At 42.8% G+C, this 22,935-nt stretch overlaps 1 protein-coding gene across 6 annotated transcripts in view; it reads right to left on the minus strand.

The window, feature by feature from the left end:
- Positions 1 to 22,167, minus strand: part of ZC3H13 (zinc finger CCCH-type containing 13) — a 42,488-nt gene extending 20,321 nt beyond the window's left edge. For 2 of the 6 annotated variants that reach the window (XM_063425997.1, XM_063425992.1), the window contains exons 1-12: positions 21,869 to 22,167; positions 19,021 to 19,139; positions 18,441 to 18,550; positions 16,770 to 16,881; positions 12,710 to 12,818; positions 10,919 to 11,058; positions 9,098 to 9,252; positions 8,616 to 8,825; positions 8,280 to 8,456; positions 4,235 to 4,545; positions 1,302 to 1,748; positions 255 to 431 (exon numbers count right to left, since the gene is read on the minus strand). In XM_063425997.1, coding sequence (XP_063282067.1) covers positions 255 to 431; positions 1,302 to 1,748; positions 4,235 to 4,545; positions 8,280 to 8,456; positions 8,616 to 8,825; positions 9,098 to 9,252; positions 10,919 to 11,058; positions 12,710 to 12,818; positions 16,770 to 16,881; positions 18,441 to 18,550; positions 19,021 to 19,122 — 2,050 coding nt within the window. In that variant the 5' untranslated portion in view covers positions 19,123 to 19,139; positions 21,869 to 22,167. Of the gene's footprint in view, positions 1 to 254; positions 432 to 1,301; positions 1,749 to 4,234; positions 4,546 to 8,279; positions 8,457 to 8,615; positions 8,826 to 9,097; positions 9,253 to 10,918; positions 11,059 to 12,709; positions 12,819 to 16,769; positions 16,882 to 18,440; positions 18,551 to 19,020; positions 19,140 to 20,399; positions 20,419 to 21,868 lie in introns of those variants that run through there. The other 4 variants (XM_063425996.1, XM_063425994.1, XM_063425995.1 and 1 more) reach the window with 4 other exon arrangements.
- Positions 22,168 to 22,935: the final 768 nt, after the last annotated feature.

Here is a 22,935-nt window from a genome sequence, read left to right on the forward strand (position 1 = left end):
ATTGGGAGGTGGGAGACAGAGGGGACCTGCAGTGCCAGAAAAACTGTTTGTTTTCCTGGCACTGGAGGGTCCCTTCAACCCCTTAAGGACACATTGCAATCAAGATTAGTTAACAGACTGTTCTAAGGGCGCTTTCTCAAAATAAAGAGGAGGAAAATTTCAGGGAATAGGAGTCATTGATTAATTGTAAGTGAAAGTCAATAGTTTATACAAGCGCATTACTCATATTATACTCAAATAGGTTATGGCCTGACCTCTTTCTCGCTCTCGACGTTCACGATCCCCATGTCTGCGATCAAATGACGAGTCCCTTCCCTGTTCTCTGCCATCAAACCGTTCTCTTTCTGCATAGCCACTGCGAGAGTCCCAGTTGTCATGATAGCTACTACTGCTGTGGCTATCAGCCTGAGAGCTTCTTGCTCCTCTGGCAGCTGTAAGGAGTAAAATAATATGAACAAAATGGGAACAACTGTCTTTAACTGGCACCAGCAATTTTCCGTGAATAGTTATTAAGAAAAATATATATTCATTTCAAATAAAACAGTTGTTAATAGAAAAATGAATTGCGATAGAAGTGTGAGAAGCTGATTAATATGCACAATGGTAGAAACAGAAAAAAGTGGGCAACATTTTAGTAGGAAAATTAAAGTGGCCTAAACCATTGTCTTTTAATTGTTGCATAACAACGTAAGAAATGCATTCGGTTTTTTTTTTCTTTTCCGATTAGACATGATTGAGCAATTTAGGGAAAATAAATTATGTGATACAAACATTGCTATGGATTATACATACCACTTTACATTATATGTAATTTACTTAATGGTTAAAGAAGAGAAATGAGGGAAGGGGTAATACTCTAAATAGGTACTGGAACACTTAAATTTACAGTAGCAGCAACAGTACAGTCATTAGATTTCTAGGCCCAGCCATTTCAGATGCATTGAAAAGAAGGGAAAAAAAAAAAAAAAAAGTAATGTGACTCCTTTTTTCAAATTGGAGACCAGAAGCAAATGCGCGGCAAGCGCCACTCTCCATCAATGTAATGCTTTTCGACAATCATCACAGGACTGAGTCTGTGCTAGAATCGGAATCACCATCTACTACTGGCTGTAAAGAAGGCTCCCAGTGGCTACAATGAAAACATTGTCATTTTTGGAGATTCAACTTTGGAAACAACTTTGTTTTCCTGTCACTATAGTTTTTCTTTAAAGCATACATATGAAGGCCGTAAAAATTCCAACTTGCACTACTAAGATTTTGGTACGGCTGCATATTGATTAGAACATTTAATATCTATATACCTTTTTCAGAAACATCAGCAGCACGTCCTCTTGCCCTGCCATTACGATCATTTCTATTTTCACTCCTGGACTCATTTCGGTTATCACCTCTTGAATCAGCACGAGCAGCCTCTTCTCTGCCATGACTACTTCTGTAGCTGCGGTCATCATAGGACTCCTCCTTGCGGTGGGTTTCGCGGTTTTCCCGGTCTCTGTAATCATGGGTGTCACGAGCAGAACGTGAATCTTTCTGATCACGGCTTTCTTTAACATCTCTATAGTCTCGAGTGTCTCTAGTCTCACGAACATCCCTGGAATCCCTGGGGTCTTTTCGATCTCTATTATCTCTTATATCCCTGCACTCACGACCTTCACGAGTTTCCCGTTCTTCTCTATGATCTCTAGAGCCACTTGGTTCCCGATCGTGATCTCGATCATCTCTTTCTTTGTCTTTTCTACTTCTGACATCTAAAGGAACACAGGATTTATATTTAACTTTTGGACTTCAATAAAAAGATAAAATCATAATGGCAGACACAAAATGAAAGGACACAATGTCATAATAAGCAGTGACACAAAAATCACATCATAATGCATTAAGCCTAATTTCTTCCATGTTGATACTTCACTGGTTTAATAACTAAACGTATACCACCACATTCAAAAAGCTAGACAATACGGAACTACATACGTAAAGTCTATTTATATAATCAATGTCAATGTCAAAATAAATAAATAAAAATAAGTAAAATAAAAATATAGACAATACTGCATAAAACTGAGAGAACCACCTGAAAATTTGGCAAACGCCCCTAAAAGTGACATCTCTGGTGATGTCTGGTGGCCCTGTGGTGCAGAGGAATGTTGTAACAATAGCACTCTTGTGGCCGCTGTAGTCTCCGCTCTGCGCATCCTCTTCAGCTTCTGTCTTCATCTGTGAGAAGACACGTCGGTGCTGTACTTTCACGCATGCACGAGAGTACACCACAGAGGTCTAAAGAAGACACATTAGACTCCATTTATCGTTGTCTGAATCCCAAAGCAATCAATTGTGACGTCTGCTGGGACTAGACTAAAGTTGATGGTGAAGCTCTGCTGTTTGTGAACCTCATAAATTAAAGCAGACTCAACTTTGGTTCTGTTGGAATTTCAATGAAAGTTTTCACCTTTTAGGAAATGCTGAAAAGTGACAGTCGCTTTAAGTTTACACTAAATCACCATGAATATTTATGAATGTTATTGGTGTTTGGCAGTTGGTTAACCTGCTAAAAAGAAGAGCATTTCCGTGATGATTGCACTATTTTTCAGACAACACTTTGATACTATCGTACTTAAACCGATATTACCAATTAAACAATGTTTAGAGCAGATAGATGTGACTGGCTTTTTTTAGAACAAACATTTTTAAATACAAGTAACATTCAAACTTCACAAATGTATGAAATCTTACTACTGCTTAAAGCAGCTCTGTCACGTTCTGGGATTTTTGCATAATTTGCAAAGACCCCCAACAGTGACTGCCCCCTGGCAATACAGTGGGGACGAGGGGTGCATGGGAACCTGTCACTTGTGGCTGACACCATCTTTTTCCTGCCGGTCCTCCCCAGCTCTTGGTGCTTTGGTTGCCACAAGCAGACGAAGATGATGTAACTCTTGAACACTGCAAAAGTACAACACTGAGATCCATTAAAAGGTCCTGCGAAATCCTACACGGAAAGAACTTTTTTGCCTTCAGTCGTCACTAAAGCTAGGTAGCTCTTCCTTTTTTGTCAAGTGTAGCAAAAACCATAAGTTAGTCTAAACTTTGTCTCAGTAGATTTCAGTGAAATTCCAACACAATCATGTGCATGTTTCAAGATTTTTTTATCTCTAGGAAATATTGCATTTTGGATTGGGGGTGAGGGGAGGGAGAGATGTGCTAGAGCTGCTTTAATTACATTGGAGATAAATAGAATTTCCAGATCTAGTGCATAATATATAGATTCATGTTATGGCAGCTTTCACAGGTCATTTCGTTTACATTGAGAGTATATGCTGAGAAAATAGTGGAAACGATTCAGATTGGAATCAATATATTTATCAGTGACATCATTTCCTTACACATATTTTTGAGGAAATCACATGATGACACAGTTACAACTAGTGCTAACTGCTCCTTGAGCCATCTTGAAAAGAGCAAACCTGGCTTTTTTATATTTACATTTTTGGGTAAAATACATATCACTTAAAAAACACTTAATTTCAAAGCACCACTATAGTTGTCAGAAGAGGAACTTTTCTTATTAGCAACTCAATTTTTTCCCTGTTAACGCCAGGCTTCCATATGCTACAGTACCAGTGTATTCTTACAAGGCGAGAAAACAGGCTTTCACAGAAGTTACCTACGGTCATTAGCATGTTTTCACATACAATTAAATAGGTATCACGATGGTAGATGCCCAATGTCAGCCCTAAACTGACTACAAATGAAAACGGAGGGCTTACAAGCCAGGAATTTTTAATGAGCGCCCATTTAACAGGGATAACAAAACTGAAGATACAAAACGTGGTTAGGGCCTGCGGATCCTTTCAGCCAACTTTATAAGCTAAAATGAATTATTAGAGAACGCCAATCTGGTACCCTTCTATTGGCCTTCAGTCACTGTTCATCAAAGGGTTACCTTGGTAATCCAGTTCCACCATGTTCACTCACTGCCCTATGAAAGTGCAGGTTGTTCTCAAGTTGGGGTTTATTCTGACAATAATGGTGAGTAAGCATTTTATTTATTTTTTATCTGATTTCATTCTGTCACCCTTCTCATGTACACTAGCCATTATACAGTCAAAATCAATAAATTCATAGTTCTTGAGACAGAAACAAGCTTATAACACCACATCTCCACCCTTTTGACAACAATTAGCTTTGTGTTTATGTTGTAATTGAAGCATTGCACATAGTAGAAAGATGTGCATACCATCCATCCGGTCGTGTCGTCTGTCCTGGGAACTAGAGGGTATCTCCCTCTCATGTCTGCCTTTTTCTCGGGCTGGAGAACGATGCTTAGATAGACTCCTCTTTCTATGAGGAGAGGAGGAACCATGTGTAGCATATGGAGAGGAAGAGCGTCTGGCTACAGGAGAAGATGCTCTCTGGTAGGCAGGGGAAGGTGATCTCCGATGACGAGGGGAAGGTGACGGTCTATGAACAGATGATCCTGACTGAGAAGAAGGTGACTGGTGTCTCGAAGACATGGGAGAATGATGCCTTCCATGGGGGGAAACAGACCTGCAGAGATAGGAAGAAACTTTGCTAAGATTTTATCTTTTTAAAAAAACATACCAAGATTACAACAAATGTAATTCCCTGTTTTACTACCAGACAAATTAAGCAGTGCACATAAGAACCAAAAAAAATAAAAAATAAAATAAAGTAGTAGTCTGTACTCATGGTCTTTCTTAAAATGTAGCGTTTCAGTCCCAGCATGGAACTTTCCTCAGAACATCATGCTGTCATGAGGAAAGTCCCATGCTAGGACTAAAACGGCGACACTTTGCATCACTATAAGCACTTTCTTGAGTGCTCTTTTTAAGAAATGAGGAAATAAACGCTGCTTTTAAGAAAGACCATCTGGAAATCTATTCATAAACAGGGCTATACATAGGACACGAGGTCACACATTTAGGCTGGAAGAAAGGAGATTTCATATAAGGCAAAGAAAAGGTTTTTTTACAGTAAGAGTAATAAGGATATGGAATTCTCTGCCCGAAGAGGTGGTTTTATCAGAGCTCATACAGATGTTTAAACTGAAATTGGATAAATACATGCGAAAACATAACATCCAGGGATATAATTTCTAATTAGTGGGGTAATAGCTGCTTGATCCAAGGCGACATCTGACTGCTATTTTGGGGGTAAGAAGGATTTTTTTTCCTAGGTTTTTTGCCTTCTTTTGGATCAACAACAAAAACATATGTGAGGAAGGCTGAACTTGATGGACGCAAGTCTCTTTTCAGCTATGTAACCATGAGTGCAGACTACTACTTCCTTTTTTGTACATATAGAGGTAACTAAAGTCTGGCACCTGGCATTGAACTCTTTAATTGAATTGGTGGATTATTAGAGCCTGAGTGCAAGGAGTCTTCTACTACATTATATTATATTATATATATCTCGTCTGTCACAGGCATAACAATGTGCAGGAACGAGGTCAACGTATGCAACAAACGGCCTGACCACCTCGCAGACAGATTTATAGGAGAGAGACATCAAAAGTAAGTTCCTCTTTCCACAGTGCAATTGAAAGGGACCCTATAGTCACCAGAACAACTACAGCTCATTATATTTGTTTTGGTGAGTGTCATCATTCCCTTTAGGCTTTTTGTAGTAAACACGGTCTTTTCAGAGAAAATGCAGTGTTTACCTTACAGCCTAGGGATAACTCCACTGGCCACTCTTCATATGGCTACTAGGGATGCTTTCTGCAGCACTGCCATTCAGTGTCTCCACCCTCTGCATCCAGACACTGAACTTTCCTCATAGAGATGCACTGATTCAGTGTATCTCTATGAGGAGATGCGGATTGGCCAGGCCTGTATTTGACTTGTGCTGGCTCTGCCCCTGATCTGCCTCCTTGACAGTCTCAGCAAATCATGTGGGAAAGCATTGTGATTGGCTCAGAACAACACTTCTGATGATGTCAGCCAAGCAGGCAGATCAGGGGCAAAGCCAGCAGCTGCAGACTTGAACAAAAGTAAGATTTTACAATATTAATGGAGGTAAGGGGGTACCGATGGAGGTTTTAACACTATAGGTTTAGGAACACATGTTTGTGTCCCTGACCCTATAGCGTTTCTTTAATACTGTATTGACCCCCTATATCAGGGGTCCAGAACCCATCCCAAACATTTAGGGCCACCCGATGGGCCCTATATCTTCAGGGGCCTGGTCAGCGCTGCGGATGTGCAATAGCGAGACCGGGCCCCTTTAAAAAAATTAAAATGCAGCCGCAAATTAGCGCTGAGAGGAAGTGACGGCTGGTCACTTTCTCTCAGCTCCCTCTGCGCGGGAAGGGAGAGAGAAAGGCCACGAGGACTCCCACCATAAGCCACAGCCACCATCCTGCAAAAAAAGTAAGAAAAATTAGCTGTGTCTGCCTGCCTCTCCCTCTGCCCCTGTTTCTCTCTCTGCCTCTCCCTCTCTCCCTCTGCCCGCCTGCCTCCCTCTCCCCCTCTGCCCGCCTGCCTGCCTCCCTCTGCCCGCCTCCCTCTGCCCGCCTGCCTGCCTCCCTCTGCCCGCCTGCCTGCCTCCCTCTCCCCCTCTGCCTGCCTCCCTCTCCCCCTCTGCCTGCCTCCCTCTCCCCCTCTGCCTCCCTCCCTCTCCCCCTCTGCCTCCCTCCCTCTCCCCCTCTGCCTCCCTCCCTCTCCCCCTCTGCCTCCCTCCCTCTCCCCCTCTGCCTCCCTCCCTCTCCCCCTCTGCCTCCCTCTCCCCCTCTGCCTCCCTCTCCCCCTCTGCCTCCCTCTCCCCCTCTGCCTCCCTCTCCCCCTCTGCCTCCCTCTCCCCCTCTGCCTCCCTCTCCCCCTCTGCCTCCCTCTCCCCCTCTGCCTCCCTCTCCCCCTCTGCCTCCCTCTCCCCCTCCGCCTCTGTGCCTGCCTCTCTCTCCCCGCCTGCCTGCCCTTGTCTCTTCCTGCCTGCGTGTGTAGGTCAGTATGTATATGTATTTTAATATGTATGTATATGTATTTCAATATGTATATATATATATATATGTATTTCTGTATGTATGTATGTGTATGCCTCTGCCTGCCCGCCTGCCTCTGTCTCTTCCTGCCTGCCTCTGTGTGTGTGTGTAGGTCAGTATGTATATGTATTTCAATATGTGTGTATGTGTATTTCTGTATGTGTATTTCTGTATGTGTGTATGTGTATTTCTGTATGTGTGTATGTGTATTTCTGTATGTGTGTATGTGTATTTCTGTATGTGTGTATGTGTATTTCTGTATGTGTGTATGTGTATTTCTGTATGTGTGTATGTGTATTTCTGTATGTGTGTATGTGTATTTCTGTATGTGTGTATGTGTATTTCTGTATGTGTGTATGTGTATTTCTGTATGTGTGTATGTGTATTTCTGTATGTGTGTATGTGTATTCGTGTGTGTGTATGTCCTTATGCGTGTGTGTATGTATGTCCTTATGCGTGTGTGTCTGTATGTCCTTATGCGTGTGTGTCTGTATGTCCTTATGCGTGTGTGTCTGTATGTCCTTATGCGTGTGTGTCTGTATGTCCTTATGCGTGTGTGTCTGTATGTCCTTATGCGTGTGTGTCTGTATGTATGTTAGTACGTGTCTGTATAGGACTATGTGTCTGTTTCAGTATGTATAGGAATTTTTTTTTTTTTTTTTTTTCAAACTATAGTCCGGCCCCCAACCGTGTCTGAGGGACAGTGAACTGGCCCCCTGTTTAAAAAGTTTGAGGACCCCTGCCCTATATCAACCGTGATAATCTTTTAGAATCAAATAATACAAACTTAAAAATTACTCTGTACAAATGCCTGAAAATGTATAGCTATTGAATCTAAGTGCACCCCCATTAGCTAGAAAATGTCAAATGCTTTAAGAATCCTTTGGGGGCAGGACAGTCTTATTTAATCCCTAGAGGTCACATTACAGGAGGTGGTTTATTATTTAAGGTCTCCATAGTGGAATAGCGACATTTTGTGCCTTGCTATTAGCCCACAACAAATATTTTACCTTTCATTTAATTAACTTGGCATTAAACATTTCTCCTTCAATGAAACAAAAGTAACCTGGACAATAACACAAGCATTCACTTTTCCATTATAAATGTTTTGTATAAACTTTGGTTATTCTCACACGAAGTGCCACACAAGAAAAGGAATTTCTTCAGTATCTACAGATTTGCACATCTGAATTAAAGAGGGTACTTAAGGTATGCACTATAGCAGAACAAGTTATATCCTACTGGTGATCATAAAAGGGTTATCTGGTTGTAAACAACCTACCTGCGAGAGGGTGAGAGTGCATGTTTATGAGATGAAGACTTGGTAGGGGTTGGTGAGGACACATGGCGTTTTCTTGGAGCAGGAGGAGAATAATCCCTGGAATTAGATGAATTGCTGCCCGAGTGTTCATCTGGACTTGGAGATCGTTTCTGCCTGTGTGATCCTTGAGAAGCATCCCTATAAAAATCATCAAAAACATGTTGCAAAGAAAAAAATCTATATATTATTTACATTTCGAACTTCAAAAGGTAATCAATTCTAATAAGATTTTAGTAGAACATATTTTTAAGTACTACTTGAATACTATATAAGCATATATTTAGAGAGACACCTTACACATCTAACCTCTGTTTGTCCTTTTTGTCTCTGTGCTTCTCAACTTCTTGTGCTCTCTCCTTTACGTCCTTTACCTTTTCCTCCACTCGATCTTTCATTTTATGCTTATCTTTGTGCTTCTTGGAAATTGGAACTTCTTCTTGAGCTGGAGGTGGGGGACTTGGAGTACGAGGTCCTTTCTTTTTGCTGTGTGCTCCTTTTGTGTATCTGCTAAATGCAATGTATTAAAATTATAAAAATATGTATATACAAAACACCCACTTAAAAGCCCCAAAGTATTAAAAGGCAAACTGTATACAATGGACACATTAAATGTAATACAATATTTTGGAATTCAAGCTGGAACAATATCTTTGTGCTTCAAATTAAGTAAATTGAAGGTGTAGAATTCTTAAATCCTTTAGCTTTTGTTGGACTTCTATTTGGTAACCAATTCTGTAATGTAATTAGAATAGAGACAGATATGGTTGCAGCTTACTCACCTTCCTGATAGCTCAGGCTGAGGTGAAGACACGGCAACTGCCTTCTTCTCTTTCTTATTTACGGAACTGGAAGATTTAGGGCTGGATTTTCGTTTTGGAGATTTACTAGATTTTCTTGGTGAAGGTGACATTTTGTTCATTACTTCAGGTGATATCTACACAAAACAATTCAGAAGAAAAACTTTATTAAAGTAGCAGATGTAATTACATTAAGTATGCCTATGCTTTACCAAGCAGCTGCTACGCAATTTATAGATACAAACACAAAAACAACATTTTCAAATCAGCAAATGTAGTATGTAGTTTACGGTTACAACATGACGCCCTGCTATAAAACACCTGTTCCCCAGCCAGTTTCTCTCTTGCATTGGGAATTTACAGGGAGGGACACAATTTATAGTAGGGTGTAGGGTAAGGAGTGTATAACTTTTTTGTTTTTTTAAATAACTGAATACATTTTAATGATATTACATACAATGTATGCTTAAAGGAATACTATAGTTTTTTTTTAAATCGCCGTTTAGGCCCCCGGCACACTCTCTATACTTTAAAAAGGTGTAAAACTTTTTTTTCAGCGCTGTGCGGATCTTATTGTGATTTGCCCCACCGGTTGTAGTTGTTTGGGTGATTATATTGTCCATTTAAGGCATGGGTCGTCAATCTGGTCCCTACCGCCCACTAGTGAGCGTTTCAGGATTCCAGGTGGGTGGTAGGGATTTCCTCATTTTGAGAGATTGGGCGGGCGGGTGCGAGCCAGCAGTACCCCTGCGACTGGGTACCTGCCATCACCATTGCTGCGGCAAACCGCCGGGGCCGCCGTCCATGGAGTTCATCGGGTGGCCCATGCTGTCAGGGCCATCCGATGGTTATGGATTGTAAGGGGGCCTGGTCAGCGCTGGGCGCTTTAACAGCGTGACCAGGCCCCCTGTGATTACATCACACAGAGCTGGGAGGAAGTGACTGCACGTCACTCCTCCCAGCTAACACACAGACGGCGCGGGAGGAAGCAGAGGGAGTCAGAGTGGGAACTCTGACTCCCATCCACCTAAACCACCACTGGACCCCAGGGAATGTCACCCTCCAGCACCTAAAAGGTAGGAAACAGGAGGGAGACTAAAATATTGTGTGTGTTTGTTTGAGTGTATGTGTCTTTGTATGCATGTCGTGTGTGTGTGTGTGTCTTTGTATGTATGTCTTGTGTGTGTCTGCAATGAAGACATCAGAAACATTTTGGAGAGGCGCCCCCAAACAATGTCAGTTCGGTTTAGGACTAGAGAGTGGATGTCAAAATGGTATAATGCCAATCGACCTCTAAAATAGGGGTGGGGGGTGCTGGAGCAAGGAAGGATAGAGGGTGAGTGAGTAGAACTATAACCATTCATACTCCAAATATATAACGTATCACTTTGAAGAATTATTTATTTACTGCTTTAGGAGCAGTAGTTTTGCATGCTCTACCACCACGTTTGTTTTTGCTTTCTCATGTATATAAACATGACCAGAAATCTACGGTTGTGAAACAAACAGAATAGCAAGTGTAACTTATCCATTACAAAACCAGTGAAGACAGTAATGGCTGGTAGTTCAAAAAAGATGCAACAATGCATGTAGTACATGAAAGATTAACCATAAGCAAGAGGGGGAAAAAAATCTCTTGCACTATATCTCCACTTCCCATAAACCAAATGTTCAGCAGGATTACATTTAATGGATTTTTTCCCATAATGTTCCCAAGAAGCAGTAAATAATAATAAAATTACAATTACAAATACTTTAACATCAATACAGGTCACATTTACTAGCTAGTGTGAATATGCAAACCTCTTTTTTAATCACAATCTCTTCTCGTTTTTCCATGTTCTCCTGCTCCAACTTCATAAGTTCTCTCTGGATTTTCTGCCGCTTCATTTCTAGAGACAATTCATGGTCATAATCGTAATTAACATCACCGTTCTCGGAATCTGGGGATATGAAAAATATCCAAACAAACATTTTGAATAAATTATGTAAACCATGTCCTTTAATCATCTGGAGTTACTTTTCTCTGGGTCTCCAAATAGTGAATTATAAAATGAAACTCACAAGGCCAGGACAGAACAGAAGTGAGTCGTAAAAGGGGGAAATGGAGGGGGGGGGGGGGTCAGGGGGAGGAGGACGACAATGATTAGCTGAGCTTGCCAGCTGATGCGCTCCGTTAATTATTGGATGCTCATCGCCAGTGTATATAAGTGTGCATTTCTAGCTTTTATTCGCAAATGGACAGCCAGTCTACTACTTATTATTCTACAGATCTTGCAAATGCTAAAAGATTACAAACTAAAAAGCAAGCTATAAAACTTAACACAATAGAACATTTTAAGAAAAAGTTCATCATTGCACCCCTTCTCAACAGTGTACATTATAAATATGCATTTGTAGCTTCATTAATGCCAAAAAGCAGCAGGAGTATTACCACTACTTATAATTAGCTATGGGCTACAAGAGGAAACTCATGCATATGCACTCAAATGCATGCTTTAATTCAGACAAAACAATAATCTACCTACTGTGCAAGTAAGCTTGTGGCCATCAAAATGCAAAGCAGAAAATGTATGCATGATCTGAGCAGTTCTAACTTCTAAATCACCCTACCTGGTTTTACATAGTACATGTCCAAAATCTTGAACTGGATTTCCATCTAAATCAATGTATATCCTTATTTTCTAGAGCTGCAGAGTTCTACCTATAAATAGATATCTACTCCAACAGACTGTATCGTGCATTATAATTACTCATGACTGTGCAAAACATCACAGGAGCAGCAAGTGAAGATACAATACATAACATTTTCATATAGCTCTCTCAAGCAAGTGTACTTTGTAAACCCACCAGAAAAGGATGGGATATGTAGTTCAGCACTCAAAATTATATCACCTAGCAAACCAATACTGGCCTGTCACATCTCCATTTATAGTTTTTCATGACTTGCAATCAGAGCACAGGCTCCATCACAGAAATCTATCAAGGGGCCTTTCACAGAGGGTGTGGAGCTATATGGTATGCACACTTCATACAATTACTTGCAGAGCGATAGGGAAATATTGCCAAATTAGATAAATAGCTACTTTTGGCATAAACTAGAAAAGTCACAAGTCACAGTTGCCAGCATTTAACATTGATAAAGTTGATTGGTTCCAGCATAGCACCAGCAACTGGCATATGTCAACTATGGAAGAAATGGTAAGCATCTCTCAAAGTACAGAAACTTATATCAAAGAAACAACTGGATAGTTATCTGAACCATTTTGATGAGAAGCAGAGAAAAAAGTAAGAAAATTAGATAAAGTATGCAATAAATCTTTTGACCGGACTGGAATTTTAATGAAATTAGTGGTCTACATGCACTTTTCAGAAAGATTATATATTTATGGAAAACATAAAAGTGACATTTAGGTTTTAATTTTGTGGTCTATGCTAGAGTTTAGAATCTGAAATTCTATGCTACTTGCCAAGCCTAGAACGTTATGAACCACTGTAAGCTATAGCATACTCACCAGGGCTAAATTTTCACTCCCCAGTGGAGAGTGGGAATATTGAGCCCTGGTCTGTGATATGGGTTATACATGTTCTCACCATCTCTAGTCGTTTCCCATTCAGCAGTTTCTTCGTCGCTTTCAGGAGTTCTCTCCTTAGTAATTTTTATATCTTCCTTTTCTCTGTGCCTTCCTCTGGAAGATTCTTTCTGTAAAAGCAAGATTCCAAAGTTACAAAACATTGCCTTTGCTTTTCAAAGAAAAAGAAAAAAGTTTTTCCAACCTAATGTTATAAAAATTCAAATGTTTACCAAGCAAACAGATCTGAATTGCCCCCAAATTGTGCCAGAATCCCAACTGTCATAAGGCTTTAGAATGCCCTTCCAAATGTTCTTTAATGAACATCACTGTGAAGGTAATAGGGATCATCCACAAGACCCCATAACGATGCTGTAGACTCCCCTCTTAAACCATCTTAACCAATGTGCAGCAGGTGAAGAGCTTAAATCCTTCACTACCAAGCACGTTCTGATTAAAAAAAAATATATAGGGGCGGAGCCTGGCATCCAAACGGAGCGGTTGTGCTGCACCTCAGCTCCTGCTCAAAACGGCACAAATTGGGGAATTTACCCCCCAAATAACGACACAAGGGCATGCAGGAGAGGTGCCATTAAGTAGGGAACACCCGGGTGACACTTGGGTGCAAAAACGAAGCGTGTAACCCATCGAGACCCTGCATTAACACCCGAGGCCTACCAGAGATCGGGCAGTGGAGAGACGGCCGCTCACCACGCTGCAGACCTGAGTATGGACTCCCAGGGGTTCCCAACGCCTACCCCCCCCCCCCCCCCTTTGGACCGATGGGGTTTATCTCGGTCCAGCTTGGGCAACCGGAGAGACAGACTGAGCCTGAAACCGCAGCTCACAGGAGAGAAACTGAAGAGCTATCAAGCACATGGCCTGCCTAAGATGGCGCCGACAAGCGAGACAAACCACACACAAGGGGCAGTCACAGCTTTATTCCCGCAGCCCTGGGAGATTACAGTGAGATCCACCGATTGCCTTACCGAGCGATCAAGGCTGGATGAGATATTCGACAACTTCTGGAGAAACCTGGCCCTGCGCCAGCGGCAGCAAGCACAGCCTCGGCAGGCCGACAGCCCACCTCACGGCACCACCAAAATGGCCGCTGCGCCTAATGGTCGTCCCATACGCCTTCCTGGGCCGAAGACCACCCGGAACAAACCTCCGAGGCACCGACCACAACGCCGCAGGCTTGGCCGCTGCAGGCGGCGGCAGAACACCCAAGCTGATAGTGGCGCCCAAAGAAGGGAAGACCCGGCCTCATTGAGACACCGAGTCAGTGGAGTACAGGTGCAGGCCTTCACCACGACCTGGGGCTGGCTGATGGCCATCGGGCAACGGTGCCTTCCCGCAGACTCACCTGGATGGGGGTGTCGTCCTGCCAAGCAAGGGCATCGGCTGATAAGGGACTCTCGACCCCAAGGACACTATATGGTTAAACTAGCCGTGTTTAAACCGTGCAACCGACCATGTAACGTACTGGCAAAATGTTTCTTTATCCTGAGAGCAGCATATTGTCTACCCTGTCTACTGTGTTCCCAACTACCTAAATGCTTAGCAATCTTAGGCTTGTGTTTATAATGTTATTGTTTAGACCCTAGCATTTAAAGGGGACTATCCCCCATACACTTGATCTCCAGCCTGTAACTAACCATGTCCTTCCTGAACATAACCTAAGTTGAACCCGCGTTTCTAACTGTTGCAGGAAAGCTAGTATTAGCCTATAACGATTACCCTGCAAGTCGCATTAGACTACTCGTAACTGCTTATCTCACTTCTTAACCTTGTATGTGTTTGCGCAACTAGAGTTGTATGTTCACAGCCTGTAATATAACGCATAGATTAAAAATAGTGTGGCGCCTGAATGGCCTATAAATCCCTTGCAATTGAACGAATGCATCATTGTAGGCTAGCAGTTGACCTGCACTGTCAGTAACACTATGTCTCTTCATGTTTCAACAAGTGAAGATCGCAGTCCTTCCTAAATGTGAAACACAAACCAGCCTGTCAGCAATAACGATACCTACTAAGCAATAATGATACCTACTAAGCGTCACTCATTTACGTTATTACATGTTATTTTACCTCATGACACTTAACTTAATCTGTAACATTGTGTATATTCATGTTTTAAAAAAAAGAAAATATGGCAGTCTTTCTTAGGAGAAACCATCCTGTTAGCATTCACGTGTGTTATCCCTATGTACCTCCTTTCTCTATTCTGTACCCCATAACGCATATGCCATAATAAAAGAAAGATTTACAAAAAAACAAAAATATATATATATATATATATTAGCAAAACATTTATTTGAAGTGGATGCATAACTAACATGTAAATATTATACATCAATTGTGTATAGGCGGATTTGCAGACAATCATAACAATTTTAATTATACAAATTTATAAAAGGTATATTTTCACTAATACACTCATCCTTTGTAAAAAATATTTCGGAAATAAAAAGCTTTAGACAATATTCAGCATCATTTATCTTGTGATATTTAACACTGTCTGAAATGATACTAGGAAAGTAAAAATGCAAGTTCTCACTTACAGTAGATGTGACAGAAATAAATTAAATTAGTCAATACCTTCTTGTAGGTATTTGCATAGACCATGAAGGCATTACTGGAAATATAGCTTACTTAACGCCTTAAGGACCAAACTCCTGGAATAAAATGGAATCATGACATGTCACACATGTCATGTGTCCTTAAGGGGTTAAAATGGCCACACACACACACAATAAATATAATGAAATCGTATTTGTAGAATAATGCTATTACAAACTGCTATAGCAATTTTTCAGTCTCTGGAACAGTAAGATGGGGGAGACTAGGAGATCAATCTGGTGCAGAAATTAAGAGGTAAAAAAAAGAAAGTGAAATGGCAGACCTAGGGGCATTTGGGGGTTACAGCTTTGGGAACAAAATTAACTGCACAAGAATCAGGAGCGGTAAAAAACAAATCAAAAAAACGGATGTGGCCATGACAGTGCTGCTTTTATATGCCCAACATGGCTTGGTAGTTTCTCCAAAAACAGGAGCAATCATCTGCCAACACTAGATCGCACTAAATTTGCACGCATGCCCAGGTAAGCGATTGGCATTCGCTATTGTCCGAATTTCGGCTAGTTATCTGAAAGACAAATTCTAATTTAGTAGACATGCACTTAACCCCTTAAGGACACATGACATGTGTGACATGTCATGATTCCCTTTTATTCCAGAAGTTTGGTCCTTAAGGGGTTAATAGAGGGAGATTTTATCCTCCCTTATTTACTAATACTAAATATCTTATTTAGTATTAGTAAAGTTGGCTGATAGCTCTCTAATCCTTATGGAATTGCCATTATATTTACATTATACAGGGTACCAATCTAGGCGACTATTTACTAAACGGCTGGAAAAGATACATAAGACAAAATAGTCCCTAATAGATTTTAAAGAGAACTAGATCAGAAAAAAAAAAAAAAAAAAAAAAAGAACAGACTCTGGGAGAGGTACAAAAGAGAAAACCATTGGGGAAAAAGTGAGGCTTGACAGTGCAGCTTTAACGTGCTCACAGAAATTCACATAAGTGCCGAGGCATCCTAGGACAAATGAGTCGCCCAGAATGCAAACGTGCAGCAGAAGTAAGCAAATTTTTTTTTTTTATCTTTGCTGCTTTATTTGTCCTGTAAACACCAAAAAGCCATTTACAATGGTAAAAGTAACAATGAGTTGCCACTTGGAAATCACAATTCTGCTTTAAAGGGAATGTATGAGCCATAGCTACTACAGTTTAATGTAGTAGTTATGGTGAAGTGAGTCTTTGGGTGCCATTCCCTTATGTGTCAAACTCCTTGAGCTCCTCTATCTCCCATTGCTCCTGTTCTGATAATGCAGAGGTTTCCTTTCTCTGCAAATTCATCGAACTATGGACAACAATGAGTGGTGCTTCGACTAGTACTTGAGAGCCCATTGCTGCCATCTTCTTAAAAAGGGATCTTTACCATATGCACATTTATGGACATGGTGTTCATATAAAAATAAAATACATTATTTAAGGGAAAAAAATATCACGTGCATACCCTTGCTGGGGACGTTGCTTCTTCAGCTGTACGTTTCTGTGGCTCTGACTCAACATCATGACGTCTGTTCTTCATTTTGTCACGCAAATCTCCTGTCGGTCTTTCTGGAGACCTGTATAAATTGTACTTATTTTACACTCAGTTCAAAACAAAAATTAGACTAATGACAATTCTTTAACTTAATGAAAGGGGGACAAAGTGCAGATTATTGCACTTGAGATATAATAAGTTGTTTTTAAATTTGCTTTTTGGAAATTATGGACAAGTACAATTCTACAGATGCATTATTGTTTTATTATAATATTTACCTAACTATACACCTTTCTATGCTTTGCCCTAACCCAAAGTATTGACCGTTTGCTTTCAATTAAGCATTATTTAGAATTTCATTAACCCATACGGTGAAGTAATTTGAGTTATATATACCCACACACCTGCCATATAATGCTAATCCATCTTTCATGTTCGAAAATCCTTTAAAACAAGCAATCAGAGGACCACAACAACTAGAGCCCACTGCAGTGTTAATGCCATGGCGCTTTCTCAGTGTAATTTGTCAAACTGTCTTAGAATGGTTTAACAAATTAATTAGGACTTTGGGTACTTGGGTTACTTTGGTATCATGTTTAAATCACATGGGTCCCCCAGCATCCATGTGTCCTGTATTCTCCTGCAGGGGACGCTGGATGCTCTATTCACAGGGCCAATATAGGATTGGGCTTAATGGATGAGGGCACTCTACTGACGCTCACACCAATGAGCACACAACTGAATTGCCAGTTTAGCTCAGTAGAGATAATCAGATTTGTTATGGGGCTTGTAGTATTCCTTTATGTGAGCTCTGAGTTCTAAATATCCTCCACCTACCAACTAAGTTGGTTAGGACAGATTATATAGTAAACAAAATAGAATACTAACATATAATTAGAATTTGAAATCCTCCTACCTGCTAACCATGCCAAATCTGCTGAGTACCACTTACCTAGTTCATCTTACGATAATAAAAATTAAAAGTTTATATTAAAAAACATAAGCAAACTAAAATTCAACATAAAAATAATTATACTCTATTTAGTGATACATAAAAATCAGAAATATGTTAAAAGTATCATGAAGCTACATTGGGTTTCTAAATGCAGTAAAAAATGATTTTATATATATATATATATATATTATATATATATATATACACATATACATATACAAACTTACCATTATCTCAGCCCGGCTCATGTCTCCCGGCGCTTGCCCCGCACCCCTGGCTGAGATCATAAGAATTGACAATCTTAGCCAATGCAATGCTTACCCATAGGAAAGCATTGGGAGGTTAACGCGCATATGCGGCAAAACGCCGCACTGCGCCAATCAGCATTTCCTCATAGAGATGGATGGAATCAATGTATCCCTAAGGGGAAAGTTCAGCGTCTCCATGCAGAGTGTGGAGTCGCTGAACATCAAATGTTGCACGTTGTGCAGCACTGACCTAGGAAGCACCTCTTGTGGCCGTCTAAATGACAGCCACAAGAGGTGTCACCAGGCACTAATGTAAACACTGCCTTTTCTCATCAAGCTGTAGGTCTGGTGACTATAGGGTCCCTTTAACTGTTGTCACAATGTTTAAAAAAAGTATAGTACTACATTAACTAATCATAGGCTTATGAAGTGCCTTACCTTCGGTAAGAACTGCTATATCCTTTGCCTCTTGGTGAAGGTCCATGTATATATCTACAGGTGTTACCATACATACAAGCGCCATTATTCATCCAGTTACGACATTGTGCCTGAAACACAGACAAGATCCAAAGATTTCTCGGTCAGCTAGCAAGCAATAATACACTGGGGGTCGAAGTAAGCCAAAAATGTAATGTTCTTATGGTAAGTCAGTGAAGAGTTTTTGTCAGAAGCAGTTAGAGAACACTAATGACTCTGCCCATGATTTATTTACTTATGTACAATGCATTTGTACTTTTTTCATGTGTTCACTGCACATATAAATTATAATGAAAAACGGATGCTTGGAAGCAGGGTTACGCACAGTTGTGGACTAAAAACCTCAAAATAAATCAGCCAGCCAAAAAATGGCTGAGCATCTAAAAACAATTTACCAGAAGGAGCCATCGCTGCACTGGCAAATAGTGGAGCTTAGTGTATGCAAAAAGTTAGAGATAGTGCCACAAGATTACTAATACAGCAAAATTCTGAATGTTTAAAAGGACACTATGCGCTAAAGCCAGTAAAATTGCAACCTTACCTCCGGAGGTCCAAGCCTTTCAAAAACACTTGGTCTACGAGATGTGCTATCTGATATGGTTTTTGTGTTTTCTACTGTAACCTTCCGACGGCTTTTTGACATCTTGCACTTTTTCTTACCTACAGAAGGGGGGAAAAAAAACAATAATTTAATTGTTCCATTGAAAATAATTCAAATTTACTAGTTAAATTCCAGTTGTTTTTTCAAGCCTTCATGAAAACAAGCACATAATGTCACTAAGACAGCAAGTTTCAACTAAGTTTACTAACTGCAGCTAATATGTAGCTTGTGAATTACTCTCGAACTAAAACTACTGTGGAGCACAGCCAGCCAAAAGCAAACTATTTTCTTTCTTAATATCAACAAAGTGGTTTGGGTGCAGTGGTCCTGTCATTTTAACCCTACAATTTGTAACCCTGCAACGTAAAACAGAAGTCATTTGCTCCACAACCGAGTGAAACTATTTTCAGGAATGAAATGCAGCATTTGATTGCAAGAGCACGGCATTTGGCTGTGCATATCTATTTCAAGTCCATTGCTTCCCTATGCATTAGATTTACGCAGGCATGCTGACAATTTTGAATGTGAAGCAGATTGCTCCAGCAGAAGAGTCCTGGTGCTGGAAATGAGGCAAGTAATCTTTTAAAAAAAACTTTTTAGGGTGGGTTTTTAACCAAAGGTGGTGCACAGAATAGGTTCCCTTTAATTAGATTAACCTAAACTTAGAGACCTATGTTTCACTGCCTCAAAACACACAAACGTTTACAGTACAATTAACGTTCTATTATTTTACATTATCACTGTATTGGTATGACAGGAGCGTGCACTGTATTGATTATAGTGCCATTAGGTCACAAGAGCTGTCTCTCGAACAGTTTTTGGGCAATACAACCAAAAACAGAGATCCTCAATTCACCAATGGATGTGTCAGTATATGGTTGCAATAGATATTGCTAATGCGGAAGTGGAACTTTTTTAGATCTTGAGTTTTGGTCAAACTGTCCGAAAGTGGTCTGATCAATAACCAACGCACAAAGCACACCAACGGCACCATTACAACTACACATAGTGATTTTGGCAAATAGACTACTCCTTTGTCTAGTTTATTCCTCACATATACAGGTCTGCAAAATGGTCTACAGGTGGGCTGAGCCCTTCTAAACATAACAAAAAGGTATTAGAAGACAGAAAAACTGTAACCAAAAATCCAGCCTATAACTGAAAACATGTAGGTCCTGAACAACCTACAGTAAAAGTATTGGAAGTCTCACAATTACCATTGTCAGTTGTTGTGCCTATCCACTGCTAAACCAACTTAGAGCACTTACAAATATTTAACCGAAAACCTTCAAGAGTGCTTAGTAGCACACGAGTCTCACCGGGAATCTTCTGTAACCTGTCCCAGTGCTAGCACAGTGTACAGATACACTACGAAATATGAAAACTGCATCCTTCCATGTTACAATTCTGGGTATAAAGAGACAGACAACATGTACTTATAAGATTATCCCTCATTATGTCCTGTAAGGCACCAGCCCCGCCACACATTGAAAGCCCCCCACCCCCCGTCCTGTCTGTGCCCCCCAGTATCCCAGTTACCCCCGGTTAGGCCGTTGCCCCCCAGCAACCCGGTTACCCCCGGTTAGGCCGTTGCCCCCCAGCAACCCGGTTACCCCCGGTTAGGCCGTTGCCCCCCAGCAACCCGGTTACCCCCGGTTAGGCCGTTGCCCCCCAGCATCCCGGTTACCCCCGGCTAGGCCGTTGCCCCCCAGCATCCCGGTTACCCCCGGCTAGGCCGTTGCCCCCCAGCATCCCGGTTACCCCCGGCTAGGCCGTTGCCCCCCAGCATCCCGGTTACCCCCGGTTAGGCCGTTGCCCCCCAGCGTCCCGGTTACCCCCGGCTAGGCCGTTGCCCCCCAGCATCCCGGTTACCCCCGGTTAGGCCGTTGCCCCCCAGCATCCCGGTTACCCCCGGCTAGGCCGTTGCCCCCCAGCATCCCGGTTACCCCCGGCTAGGCCGTTGCCCCCCAGCATCCCGGTTACCCCCGGCTAGGCCGTTGCCCCCCAGCATCCCGGTTACCCCCGGTTAGGCCGTTGCCACCCAGCATCCCGGTTAGGCCGTTGCCACCCAGCATCCCGGTTACCCCCGGTTAGGCCGTTGCCCCCCAGCATCCCGGTTAGGCCGTTGCCACCCAGCATCCCGGTTACCCCCGGTTAGGCCGTTGCCCCCCAGTATCTCGGTTACCCCCGGTTAGGCCGTTGCCCCCCAGTATCCAGGTTACCCCCGGTTAGGCCGTTGCCTCCCAGTATCCAGGTTACCCCCGGTTAGGCAGTTGCCCCCCAGTATCCAGGTTACCCCCGGGTAGGCCGTTGCCCCCCAGTATCTCGGTTACCCCCGGGTAGGCCGTTGCCCCCCAGTATCCCGGTTACCCCCGGGTAGGCAGTTGCCCCCCAGTATCCAGGTTACCCCCGGGTAGGCCGTTGCCCCCCAGTATCTCGGTTACCCCCGGTTAGGCCGTTGCCCCCCGTATCCCGGTTACCCCCGGTTAGGCCGTTGCCCCCCGTATCCCGGTTACCCCCGGTTAGGCCGTTGCCCCCCCGTATCCCGGTTACCCCCGGTTAGGCCGTTGCCCCCCAGTATCCCGGTTACCCCCGGTTAGGCCGTTGCCCCCAGTATCCCGGTTACCCCCGGTTAGGCCGTTGCCCCCCAGTATCCAGGTTACCCCCGGTTAGGCCGTTGCCCCCCAGTATCCAGGTTACCCCCGGTTAGGCCGTTGCCCCCCAGTATCCAGGTTACCCCCGGTTAGGCCGTTGCCGCCGGCGGGTTGCAGTGTCCGCCATTTCTTACCGTTTTGCCGTCGGTAGCGGCGCCGTAGGCCGCGTCCTGCAGAGTCCCGGGCCGTGACCGCTGTGTGTCTGGCTGCCGCCCCTGGGAGCTCAGCGGCCCTCCCAGTGCTGCGAACACACCAAGATCCCGAGCGCGGCTCCCAGCGCCGCTAACCGGACTCCCAGGTAGCCCCGGCCGCTTCCCCTCCTCCGCTTCTTCTCCTTCTCCCACCGCCGCCGCCCTGCCGAGACCGGAGCGCCTGCCGAGCTGGGGACCGTGAGAGGAGCTGAGGCCCAATACAATAACAGACCGGGGGGAGAGCGGCTTGCTCACTGACTGCATTATACGGCAGCCAATCAGCAGCCACGTACAGTGCGTGCCGCGAGGAATGCTGGGAGAGGCCGTCAGAACGCCTTCAATACTGCGGTGACAGAGCTGCCGGGAGAGTGTGCTGTAACCGTATTCTATGTCTATGGCGGTAACAGAGCTGCCGGGAGAGTGTGCTGTAACCGTATTCTATGTCTATGGCGGTAACAGAGCTGCCGGGAGAGTGTGCTGTAACCGTATTCTATGTCTATGGCGCTAACAGAGCTGCCGGGAGAGTGTGCTGTAACCGTATTCTATGTCTATGGCGGTAACAGAGCTGCCGGGAGAGTGTGCTGTAACCGTATTCTATGTCTATGGCGCTAACAGAGCTGCCGGGAGAGTGTGCTGTAACCGTATTCTATGTCTATGGCGGTAACAGAGCTGCCGGGAGAGTGTGCTGTAACCATATTCTATGTCTATGGCGGTAACAGAGCTGCCGGGAGAGTGTGCTGTAACCATATTCTATGTCTATGGCGGTAACAGAGCTGCTGGGAGAGTATGCTGTGCGGCCATTCAGTAAGCTGGCTGTCCCGGCAGTGTTAGTCACTGAGCGAGAATTGTAAGGAATTCACACTGGGTTATTTAATAAAGTGAGAATTGTTGCCAGGTTATTCACTACAGTGTGGTTTGTAGAGAATTAAATCTGGGTGAGATTTGTAAGTGATCCATAGCCAAACTGAGAACACAACTGACTGTAAAATAGAGAATTATCCCATTCTGGC

The sequence above is a fragment of the Pelobates fuscus genome, chromosome 1 (assembly GCF_036172605.1).
Source record: "Pelobates fuscus isolate aPelFus1 chromosome 1, aPelFus1.pri, whole genome shotgun sequence".
Classification (NCBI taxonomy): Eukaryota; Metazoa; Chordata; class Amphibia; order Anura; family Pelobatidae; genus Pelobates; species Pelobates fuscus.